The sequence below is a fragment of the Bipolaris victoriae genome (assembly GCF_000527765.1).
Source record: "Bipolaris victoriae FI3 unplaced genomic scaffold scaffold_37, whole genome shotgun sequence".
Taxonomy (NCBI): Eukaryota; Fungi; Ascomycota; class Dothideomycetes; order Pleosporales; family Pleosporaceae; genus Bipolaris; species Bipolaris victoriae.
The window spans coordinates 205,807-217,792 of NW_014575355.1; the positions used below are offsets into that span (position 1 = coordinate 205,807).

General features: G+C 47.4%; 5 protein-coding genes across 5 annotated transcripts; 2 read left to right on the forward strand and 3 right to left on the reverse strand.

Annotated features, from left to right (window-relative positions):
- Positions 1-3: 3 nt before the first annotated feature.
- COCVIDRAFT_97797 (hypothetical protein) lies at positions 4-2,162 on the reverse strand (the record flags this gene model as incomplete). Its single annotated transcript, XM_014701724.1, has 4 exons — positions 4-662; positions 710-1,758; positions 1,829-1,938; positions 2,022-2,162. The coding sequence occupies 4 exons, from the start codon at positions 2,160-2,162 to the stop codon at positions 4-6; spliced, it is 1,959 nt and encodes a 652-aa protein (XP_014557210.1).
- A 342-nt stretch (positions 2,163-2,504) lies between these two features.
- Positions 2,505-5,610, reverse strand: COCVIDRAFT_37340 (hypothetical protein; the record flags this gene model as incomplete). The annotated part of the gene is made up of 6 exons (XM_014701725.1): positions 2,505-3,280; positions 3,330-3,426; positions 3,478-3,516; positions 3,971-4,879; positions 4,931-5,319; positions 5,373-5,610. 6 exons carry the CDS (start codon positions 5,608-5,610, stop codon positions 2,505-2,507), a joined length of 2,448 nt encoding a protein of 815 aa, XP_014557211.1.
- A 487-nt stretch (positions 5,611-6,097) lies between these two features.
- Positions 6,098-7,252, forward strand: COCVIDRAFT_97877 (glycoside hydrolase family 33 protein; the record flags this gene model as incomplete). The annotated part of the gene is made up of 1 exon (XM_014701726.1): positions 6,098-7,252. One exon carries the CDS (start codon positions 6,098-6,100, stop codon positions 7,250-7,252), a length of 1,155 nt encoding a protein of 384 aa, XP_014557212.1.
- Positions 7,253-8,178: 926 nt separating this feature from the next.
- COCVIDRAFT_97828 (hypothetical protein) lies at positions 8,179-9,864 on the forward strand (the record flags this gene model as incomplete). Its single annotated transcript, XM_014701727.1, has 4 exons — positions 8,179-8,308; positions 8,368-9,388; positions 9,440-9,648; positions 9,704-9,864. 4 exons carry the CDS (start codon positions 8,179-8,181, stop codon positions 9,862-9,864), a joined length of 1,521 nt encoding a protein of 506 aa, XP_014557213.1.
- Positions 9,865-10,469: 605 nt separating this feature from the next.
- Positions 10,470-11,461, reverse strand: COCVIDRAFT_37343 (hypothetical protein; the record flags this gene model as incomplete). The annotated part of the gene is made up of 2 exons (XM_014701728.1): positions 10,470-10,966; positions 11,047-11,461. 2 exons carry the CDS (start codon positions 11,459-11,461, stop codon positions 10,470-10,472), a joined length of 912 nt encoding a protein of 303 aa, XP_014557214.1.
- Positions 11,462-11,986: the final 525 nt, after the last annotated feature.

Consider the following 11,986-nt stretch of genomic DNA (forward strand, 5'->3'; position numbering starts at 1 on the left):
AATCTATCCCATCCCACCGAAATTGAAGTCGAAGTTTCCAAAGTCGGACAAGAGAAATTGTGAAGTTCCCAAACTAAACTCTGCTTCAAAGCCGGTGCCGGTAATATTATTTGCATACATGCTAGCCGTATCGTTAGTATTGAGTGGTGTCACCGTATTGCCAATACCATGTGATAGCCCAACCCGCGAGTCACCGTTGGCAGAGGGGTTGTGCATTTGCAATACGGAAGGACTTTGAATCTTGGATGCTGCCATCCTTTCAAGGCCATCAGCCATCAAGTGGACTAAGTGGTATTTGCCGGTAGATGTCGACCGGAGCTGCTGGACTACTCTGCCAATCAAGTCGAGAACAAAGCCGTCGTCAATGTATTGACCCGAATGCTGTGCGGCTACCTTGAGTAAGAGTACACAAGCAAAAGCAATCATGGAGTGTATGTAATGGGGAATTCCAACAAGACTTTCCCTTACGTCTGGATCGCCAAGTATGAGCTCAATGATAGCTGTGGACGCGGACACGGCAGCCATTGCACTTTCTCGAAAGTGTGTTGGGACAGCAGCGCCTTTGAGACCGCGAAATACATGAGAATGTAGATAAAGCTTTGCGAAATGATGGTGCAATATAACCCCTTTGGCAGGAAATTCCCCAATGCGCTCATGAAGTTCTTTACGTATTAGCCAAAGCCGATGACATGATGTGACTTGAACCTACTCATCAACTCTGTCGTCCAAAACCCCATCCACTGATCGATGCGCTTACCGAAACTCGCCAACTGCGACACAAACGCCTTAGGAACTGGTTCCCCGGTATCAGGTCCGAAGAGGTCTCGGATATTGCTCATAATGATCAACAAAGCAATCTGGCTAATCATGCGTCTATCAGAATCAGTGACCACAGGTGACTTTAAGAGCTCTTCCCATTCCAGGATCGATGCATCTTCATGAATAATGCTCTGGCGGCCATACAGCACAGACAGATGGTGATCACAGATGTACAGTATATACCATATCCGCATACAGTCCATGGCGTCTTCGTCGTTCTTGTCAATAACCAGCTGGTAGTTTCGATTTAAGTTAATCTCTGTGGCTCTGCGGATAGCACATCCAGAAAGGGTCCAAGAGATGTCGTGCAGCCAGTACGCGCCAACACACATGGCACGCATACAGTCTCGATTGATGCGGCGCTCGAACATGGATGCCGCCACGAGACGACGGAACTCCCTATTGCAAGGCCCATACAGGTGATTATCGGCAGGGTCATGAAGCGCGGCAACAGTGCATATGGCGGCAGTCAAGATAGGAGAGCCGCGTCGCATGCGTTCAAGACCCTGATAATTCCCACCGCCGAGCAGATATATGAACTTGTCAATACGTTGGAGATAAACCTTTACAAGACGGTCGGCATCCTCAGCGCTTACGATGCCCTTTGAGATAAAGTCGTTGATGGGCTGGTTCGGGGGGTGTGCGGGGGACGGGACCGATGCGTCAGGTATATCATCAGAACGTAGAGCCCTCAGCCGAGTGATTTGGTATAGTGATTCTATGGGAACGTGAAGTGCATCGTCTCCTGGGGATAGCCGAGGTGAGTTATCACATGAGGGCCCGGGGTCGTCACGTTCAGTCATGTTCTGGGATGATTCATCCTGCTGAGCAGTGACTTCCGATTGAAGAGGAGGGAGAGGAGGAAGAGACAATCGAGATAGAACTTGCTGCAATGCAACATGTACGTGCTCAAGATCTGCAGCCAGCGTATGTCTCCATCTGTGTGCAATTGTCAGTCTCGACTACAAATAAGTTGTCGTGTCAAGTCGCACGCAACTACTATACGTACTGACCGCGCTCCTCAATCAGTGTCTGCAGGCTTTTGTTTAGCACACATGCTAGATTCCGCTCCGTGCACCGTTTGCATGGCGGTCCACGGTCGCCAATTATGCACTTGATCTAAATCGTTGAGGGTTGACTAGTCAGCTGATGCCATCCGGACTTCTCTGCGAACTGAGTGGAATGTCACGAGGTAGCCAAACCTTTTGTTTTCGACAAGCAGCGCACGCCTTTACCTTGCGAGAGATGGATGGTGCATGGATGTCAAGCGACGAGTCGGATGGTCTCGATTGTGGAGAAGACTGTCCATCATTTGTCTGAGACCATAGCCTTTTTGGTGGCATGTTTATTCATTTGCTTGGGATGAATGAACTGGCAGGGAAATGCGAGGTGATCCATTTTGTCGAGTGTCCCCCCTACTTACCCCCTCCGGACATCGGGCCGATGGTAATTCTCGAAGAGCGGGGAACCCAATAGATTACCGAGCTCATTGAATTGGGCAACAATCGGACGATCCCTTATCAGCCACATGACTACTGAGAAACTTCGTTGCCGTACATCAAATAATCAATCTGGTGTGTACATGACGACCCAGGTGATGTCGTCGCACGCCTAGTAGATATCATCACAACTTCTTCCGTACACAGATCAATCGACATGATCTACTCGAATAACTAATCAATTGCCTACGCAACGCTGTCATCGTCATCGTGAAAAACCGTAGTACCCCAATTCGGCCTATTAAATCTCCTCCCTTCTGTCTTCGCCAGCCTATCCAGCCTATCGACTTCATCGGGGCCTAGTTCGAATACTCCCAAATTTCCCTTAATTCTTTCCGCATTCACGCTTTTGGGGATGACACTCCATCCGTGGCTTAAACCCCAAGAAAGAAGTACTTGGGCAGGAGTTGCCTTCCGTTGCTCTGCAATCTCTATCACGTCTTTGTGCGTATGTAGCGTTGAGCCTTTGCCACCAAGGGGGCCGAACGCGGTTTGGTGTATGCCATGCTTCGTGCAAAATTCGTGAAGCTTGTTTTGAGGTAGCAGGGGATGCAGCTCTGTTTGATTAACTGCAGGAATCACCTTTGCTATTTTGAGTAGTTTCTCAAGGTTGACCGTGGAAAAGTTTGCCACGCCGATAGCTTTGACAAGGCCCGTGGATAATAGATCCTCCATCGCAGTCCAAGTTTTCGAAAAGTCCCAGTCTGAGGCGTGTACCGTACGGTCTTCTTTGCCGAAGTTCGGTTGTGAAGGATCGTTTGGCGGAAGGGAAACTGGCCAGTGCATAAGGTATAGATCAACATAATCGAGTTGGAGGTCTTTCAAAGATAGACGAAGCGCGGATTCAACATTTGAATGTTGAGAGGACCATAATTTTGTAGTTATGAAGATTTCGGATCGAGATATTGAGGTTTCCTTAAACACTTCTGAGAGCGCTTGCCCAATCTCTGCTTCGTTCCAATCTATATAGCGTTAGATAATACTATGATATCAGGCCACTGTCATACATACATAGGGGAGCAAAGTCCAAGTGTCTATATCCCGACTTTATAGCAATTTTAACTGCACTGCCAGCCTCACCTGGGGCTGCTTGCCATGTTCCAAATCCCTACATCAATTAGTACATGCTACAAGTGGGAGTTGATGTACAGTATCGTACCACGCCGGGGATATCAGCGCCTGTGTTGAGTTTGAAAGTCTTAGTGTAGTCATTCATTGTGCCAGATGTGATTTCGAAGGTTTGAAGATTCTTGTTTGTCCTGTCTTAGAGTGACGAAAGCTTCATTTCTATAGTCAAACATGGTCAGTCGTTACCAGGTTTCGAAGGGTTACTCTACGGCGAGAATGCCGGCTCCCGAGTACCTAGTCTTCGAATCATTCGCTTGGCATCGCTCCATCGGACTTATATGCGCTTCGTCGCATGACCCCACTCATTGAAGCCCATGGCATGCCATCTCGGCAGATTGAAAGTGGCACTGGAGCAAAGCATTAGAAGGAATATGTTTGTACATTATATTTATGATTTTACTTTCTTTTCTACTAGGTTCACCCTATCTATAGGTTTCATATTTACTACAAATCTAAACCTTCTCAATCCGTACGAATTGTTCATCTTTCTCGTCATGAGCTATATCGCCAATGTCTTGATGAGCCATGACATTTTCCTTTGGATATGCCCTCTTCCACATAGACCAGATCGAAAATTGGAACAACTCATCCATAGACTCAATAGACCGACCTTTCATCTCCGGCATACAGAAGTAGACGAAGATAGCGCCAATGTATGTTAGTACCGCGTACAAAAGGAACGTTCCCCATCCCAAGTGCGTCATCATCGACGGTGTGGCTTTAGTAATGCCAAAATCAACGATCCAGTTCGTGAAGAAGCACCAGCTCATGCAAAAAGAGCGAATACGAGAAGGGAAGATCTCTGCAGCCACCACATAGCAAGCCACGCTATGACCGAATGACCATCCGAAAGCGTAGATGTAAATCCAGACGATACCAAAAACACCACCGATTTCGGTGCCACCCCCCACCTCTGGTTTTGCAAATCGAACGTAGAGCGCAATGTACAACATGGCAGTAGCCTGAAGGCACGCGCCTATGATAAGAGGCAATCTTCGCCCGACGCGGTCAACAATGAAGACGACGTAAATGAGCACAGTGACAAGCTTGACAACACCATAGATGCCAGTGGTGAACAAGGCTTGAGATCCCCCCCGTACGCCAATCATAGTAAATATTTCCGGGGCAAAGTAGTTGAGTGAGTCGGTTCCCGTGAGTTTGTGGAAGAGGAACAACATGATGGCGAGGAAAAAGCGCCGCCTGTTGGATGGTACAAGCGCAACATCCTTGAGCACTAGCCAATAGTTACGTCCAGCCGCGATTTCTTGCTCTAAATCCACTTGTGTGCATGTTTCCATGTATTCTTGCTGAACATAGGGATGAGATTCGGGGAGCTTCCGAAGCTTGACGAGATTGATAAGACCTTGCTCACGCTTTCCACGCGCAATCAAGGCACGAGGCGTCTCTTCCACGAAGGGGAGCATTGCCACCATCTTCTATAAGTCAGTGATCATACCACCGGTCGAGACTGGAGAGATACGTACGAATCCTCCTGGGATAAGTTGAATGCCCAATGCTAACATCCATTGTGTGTTGTCTGTGACATTGACATTTTTCCATTTGCTAACTCCAAAGTTCGTCCAGAATGCCAATGAAAGAGCAGTGGTGATCATTAGGTTGTAGAGGCAAGTCATTGATCCACGAATCGCTTTGGGCGAGTTTTCCGCTAGAAATTGGGGTGCGCCAGCGGACATGCATCCAATTGCTACACCAGCAAGAAATCTGCCTGCATAGAAAAGCCCTAGATGGGGAACCTCTTGGAAGGCACAGCCCAGCAGATACAATAAGCCGTAGAGCATCATCGACCACTTGCGACCTAAGAAGTCGGCACACGGAGCAGATAGCAGAGCACCTGCAGCACCACCAGCAGCCACTGTTGATAGTTAGCGTCAGAATTCGCGGCGTATTGGACGAAGGGGAACTTACTCAAAGACGCAATATTACCTTTGCGCGCATCCGCAGCATCTTCGCTTAGGCTGTCCAGTCCAAAGGCATGCTTGAATGTCGGTAAAGTCAATACTCCGCCAATGTTCCCTTGATCAAAACCATAGGCACAGCCAGCCATGGCGATAGTAATTCCTAGAAACGCCAAACGGCCATTGTAAATCTCTCGTGGGTCACTCCGAGCCTGGGGCGAAACCCAAATGCTTGTACCCCCACCCATGTTGCATATAGAATCGAGTTAAAAATTTGGAGGAGAGAAAATATATCTCGAATTGTAATATATGTACAGCTGTGAGGAGCAGAACTCTGTCTACTACAAGCTGGGTCTTATAACATACCAAGATGGTACGAAAACATGGCCACATCTAGCTAGTTTGGTTGACATGCTGGTCGGTTTCTCCCCGCATTCGCGTTTCCCCGCAATCCTTCGTGTGACCTTCTTTAAATCTCTCGGTGAGAAATCCGGGGACGATCTTGGTACTAGAAAGACTAGGAAAGGATGTCCGGAACTTTTTCCGGGTCGGCTTAACCCACAAAAGTAATACCGACGTGACCTGGCGAAGCCTGTGAGAGCGCACGCTCACTGGCTCTTAGAGTGAGGAAGCTTACTTGGCAAGCTTATATCAAGTTCGCTTTTCTTTTAGGAGCTATATACCTGGCTTGCTCTCAACAGTTCATCGATTGAAGTAGTAACCAGGATTTTCACAATGCTAGACTTCAACGCCGAGCTGGACGTCCAATCGGACAAACCTTTCTTCGCTTCAAACTACATTCCGGCATCCACAGTACAAGTTCATGCCTCCAATCTATTGCAGCTACCGAATGGCGACCTACTGTGCGCATGGTTCGGAGGCTCTCAGGAAGGACTCTCCGATATTTGCATCCATTTTTCGCGGCTGAAGAAGGGCTCAAGGGTATGGTCAACGCCGCAAAGAATCTCGGACGATTCAGAGCGTAGTGAACAAAATCCAGTATTGTTTCTCGTTCCTGGAACATCGACTCTGTGGGTAATGTATACGGCACAGCCGGCTGGAAACCAAGACAAAGCCGTTGTGCGATACCGTGTGTCATCGGATGACGGCCAAACATGGAGTTTGGCGCAGAATCTTTTCAATGATGAAGGGCTCTTTATTAGACAGCCAGTCACTGTTCTGGACGATGGTACCTGGGTGCTCCCAGCGTGGTACTGTCGCAATCCTCCTGGCTTTCGCTGGGTCGGCTCAGATGATATCTCCGTTGTCAAGTACACGAGAGATGGCGGAAAGACTTGGCAAGAGAAAGAAGTTCCCAAATCAACAGGGGCTGTACATATGAACATCAAAAAGCTCCTTGATGGCTCGTACATTGCTTTCTATCGCTCGCGGTGGGCAGACAACATCTACATGTCGACATCCACCAACTGCATCGATTGGACGGAACCTAAGCCCACAACCCTTCCGAACCCAAACTCTGGTATCTGTTTCGAGGTTTTATCCGATGGTCGTCTAATCATAATTTATAACGACTCTCAGTTCGAGGAAGGCCAGGCAAAGCGCGAGGGCCTTTATGACGATATCACTCCCGAAGACGATAAACGTATCAACCAGCGTGGTTCGACCAAGGATGCTATATGGGGAGTACCTCGTAAGATGATGGCCGTAGGTGTGAGCAGTGATGGAGGTAGGACGTGGAAGAATAAGACATTGCAAGAAGGCGATGGATTTTGCATGACAAACAACTCGCGAACAAAGGAGAATAGAGAACTCAGTTATCCCAGCATCTGGGTGGATAGGGATGGAAAAGATGTCGTGAACATTGCATTTACTTTCTGGAGACAGCGGATCAAGTTCATTCGTTTCGATGCTGACTGGGTAGATAGCTAGAACGTTACATTTTTGTACATGGATACAATGTCGGAACTAGTAACCAAAACTCGCATCACTCATTAGCAGAATCACGAATAATAAAGCAAGGTATATCATAATTGTTTGATAAACTTCATCAGAGAAACAGAAGTCCCGTCAAACGACATCGACATCGTATAACTGGCCGACGGTCTCTGATATTGTTTTTTGTCCTCTAATTTTGGGATGTCACATATGCTTTGATACTTCTGATGGACACAGCTTCCTAGGCATGTTCATTTTCATCCATTCATTTCATTAGCCAGGAGCTGCGGTTGCACTTTGCTTGGGGGGTTACTTTCACGCATGTCAAGCTTTCACCGGAAAGTATTAACAACACTATCGATAACTATCATAACGACTACGGGAGCTGAGTTAAAGATACAAATATACAGTTTCCCGCTTGTATCGGGTTTTTAATGGTTTTGAATGCCATTTGTAGTGTTTTGGTGGTGTTGCATCGCGCACTGTGTGCATTGTCTTGGTGGGGCAGCAATGTCCAGATATTTAGCTCCGCCGAGAGGCACGTAATGCATCGTATGCACAGTGTGCGGCGGGTAATAAGAGGTGCTCCTGTTTTTAGGCGTTGAGATCGTCATTCGGGGAGAAGTCCGGTGTGGAGCTAGTTACACCACGGGGAGGTTGCCCGACGCTGAGAACACCGAAAAACGCACCCTTCGGACCAGCGCGGAGAATCCATCTTCTCCCCGCATGTGGGGTTTATCGAGAAAGTGTGCCAAAAGAGTGACAGATTGGCGCAGACAGGCTCAAAGAGCGAGGGTCTCGTTTCCGATGAGGACACACTGAGCAAAGTTCCAACCACCAAACCCTTTTCACTCTTGACATTTCTGTCCTAAAGATTTTATATACAAGTTTCTTTGATCTAAGGAAATACTTCAAACAGTATGAGGAATCCCTGTCTGTCATTTGAGGACGTGAGAGCGCACAATAGCCGCGAAAGTTGTTGGGTTGTCATTAAGAATCAAGTTTGGAATGTGACCGATTTCCTCACTTCGCATCCTGGAGGAGCAGATAGTAAGCTGTCAACTTCAATTTCTGTAAATGTTTTGTAAGATCTCTTTAACAATTTGTAGCTATTCTCAGGTATGCAGGTCAAGATGCGACTGAAATCTACAACGAAATCCACGCCCCAGGGATGCTCGAGGAAACACTAGCGCGAGAGAAATTAATTGGCGATATCCTCCCATCAAGCGAAAACCCGCGTGAAAGCACATTAGAAGAAACAGCGGATGCCAAATCTAAACCTAAGCCCCCAATATCTACTCGACTTGAATCTGTCGATGCACTTGCGAAGATACCTTTCGTTTACGAGAAACCAAATCTCCGTTCGGTCATTTCTGCCGCTGATTTCCAAGAAGTCGCCCGCCATACATTGACGCCCAAGGCCTGGGCATTTTATTCCAGCGCTGCAACCGATCTCGTAACACATAAAATGAACAAAGAGATGATAAGACGAATCATGTTCCGACCGCGTATCCTCCGCGACGTCAAGACTGTTTCCATCAAGCGTAACGTCTTAGGGTGCGAGTCGTCAGCACCATTCTTCATATCACCCGCAGCTATGGCGAGACTGGCACATCCGGACGGTGAGCTTGCTTTGGCCAGAGGTGCCGCAAATGAGGAAATTGTGCAATGCATAAGTAGTAACGCGAGTTATCCTCTCGCCTCCATTGTCAAGGCCGGAAAAGAAGGGCAAACATTCTGGTTACAGCTATACGTCAACTCTGAGCGAGTCAAAACTGAGGAGTTGTTGCGAAAAGCGGCATCTCTTGGCATTAAGGGCATATTTGTTACCGTTGATGCTCCAGTCCCAGGTAAGCGCGAAGCAGATGAGCGCATCGCCGCTGAAAGTGTCGCGAGCGCTATATCCGGTGCGGTTGCAAGTAATGACAAAAAGGGCGGTGGTATGGGCCGGTTGATGGCGGCCTATGTAGAGAAGAGTCTAGTTTGGGAAGATATCGCGTGGATTAAGAGAGTTTCCGGCTTGCCTGTAGTCCTCAAAGGCGTGCAGAGCGCTGCAGATACGATCATGGCCGTGCAATTTGGAGCAGAGGGTGTCTTCCTCAGCAATCATGGCGGTCGATCGCTGGACGGGTAAGCCGCTGGTCTGACAAATTTTCTAATTTCAAGCTAAGACATTATCAGAGCTCAACCGAGTATTCTAGTATTATTGGAACTTCATCGCATCTGTCCAGATGTGTTTGATAAACTCCATATTTATATCGATGGCGGGTTTGAACGCGGCTCAGATATCCTCAAGGCGATTGCTCTAGGTGCCACCGCTGTCGGAGTGGGTCGCCCGTATCTGTATTCATTGACGTATGGTACGGAAGGTGTTGAACATCTTACGCAAAGTAAGTTCATGTATCCTGTCATTTCCCAGGAACTTATTCTCAAAACGTGAAACAGTCCTCAAAGATGAACTCGAGACATCCATGCGCTTATGTGGTCTCACGGATGTTAATCAAGCACATCCTGGCCTAGTGAATACACGGGATATCGATCACTTGGTTGCATCATATTTGGATGAGCATCCATACATTCGATGGAAACCTAAAGCCGCACTGTAGTCTCTTTGTCCAGATTACTGCCAAAGGTAGCTGTGCGTCTCGGCCAATAAATCTGCAAGGACTGGAGCTCATGTGATTGTATTTTTGTATGCATAGAGTAGTTTGAATACTCTCAGCCAAAATATGTCAAAACCGTTTCTGAGGTGCTTTTCTCAAGCCGAAATGCTTAAAAGCATGAACGAAGTGACATTTCTCACTCTCATTGTTGTTCATTTTGCATTCCATAGAAATATACCTCTCTTGATACAATGCACAGTCTGCAATTGAGATGTGTGAGCATAAAGAAAGGCTTGAAAATAACATGCTACCTGTAGGAAACTACATCGTTGCATTTCCTCATGTATTGGGAAAATCACCGAACACACCGACGCAATGTTCCGCTATCGCTGGTACCTTCTGCTCCGTCGTACATGTTGCTTTGTAACACACGCAAGTAGAAGATATTCCTATAGCCTGGCTTACTTCCTGGCAAAGCCGCAGTAGGTAATCAGTTTGCGCGTAGTTTCCTGCCAGAGTCCTTGTAGCAGCGTTATGAGATGGGGTAAATTATTACTATTATTGAACTATCAACAATGAAAGGAGAGAAAAGTTCAGCCATCTTTTACTTAGTTGTTCCAAAGCTCAGGAGCACTAAAAGTGATAGTAGCGTTCGCCAACTTGGTCGCAATGTTCAGACGTGGAACACCTGGCCAGAAATTCGGAAAATACTCATCGCCCACCGCATTCGTGTCCTGGCCCTCCTCCACGTCACCATTCCCCTGGTCCAAGTCAATCGTCCCCAACGTAGCGCTTTTAGTCACTTGATTTGGCATTGTGGCTGCCCATTGTTTAGTCCCCGGAAGCTCGTCGTAAGTACCGTTGCCAGAAGGCAAGGGTGGCTGGGCTAGTAATGTATCAACACCCAGAAGACCGTATAGATCAGTGCTGAATGGTATGCCAGGTATTATGCTAGGCCTGAATGTGGCCTGGAACCAGGGTTTTTCTGCTGGCTTGGATTCGAATGGGTCACCAGTGGTATCGTGTGGGTAAATTTTCACTGATGTTTTACCGTCGTCTCCTTCGACCCAGTCAAACCTAGCAAGATGCTTGGGAATGTTCCAATCTGTTAGTATGTTAGTGGAAATTACTGTTGACTGGGATGTGTGTCCACGGTCAAGTGACTAGGATATGAAATAAACGTACTCGTTCTCCCGTTCCAACACGTATACTTTTGGCTAACGTAGATCCTACTAACTCTGACATTCTTCCTCTCCTCCACCTTTCCACTAGGGTCTGTATGGTTGTATTTGAAGAAACCCGGAACGATTAGAAGTTCGTCATACGGACCAACAGGACTATCCGTGTATCGAATAATCTGGATCTGACCAAGTATGCCAATGTACTCGCCCTCTACGGCTGACGCATACTGCCGTTCGAGCGGTGCGAATGCCTTAGTCGGTAGCTTGTTTGAAAGGGGAACATAGGTGATAGAATAGACGGTACCCTTCAAAGTCCAGGGTGCGGGCGCAAGCTCGATTGGGGCTGTTGAGTTGTTATCCCACTGCGCTGTGGACAGCACAGCGAGATTCAAGAGCAGACATGCAATGCTGAATCTCATGTTCGTGACTGATACGGGAAGCGCAAAAGAACTGCCAACCACCGAACAATAGAACGAGCTACGGGGCGGTGTAGGGTTGGATCATGAATTTGGTGAATATTTTCAAAGTATTTACATACAAATCGCAGGGAGTGCCCAGAATATTAAGCGCTATTGATATCTGCCCTGGAAGTATCCACTATGACAGAACGCCTAATCCATCCCCTGCGGCCTTGTTGTATCTCAGATCCGCGTTGCGTAAACTAACAACTGGTTTTAATGGATGTACCCCATACATTGCGACAGTACCAAGTGCAACCAGGCTCCATTCGGTAAGCAAAAGCGTTTTGGTACTCACTGCACTTGTCCTGAACACCAATAAAATTCTGAGCTTTAGGTAAATACAGAGGTTCTGGTTGACCCGAAGTCATTCCAGATAAAAGCTGTATAGTTAACCCAGATCAGATTCCTTTCTCAAAAGCGGTATGCTTCCGACGATCGCTATTTAAAAATGCGGGGTACAGGAATCCACTGGAACCCCATTGG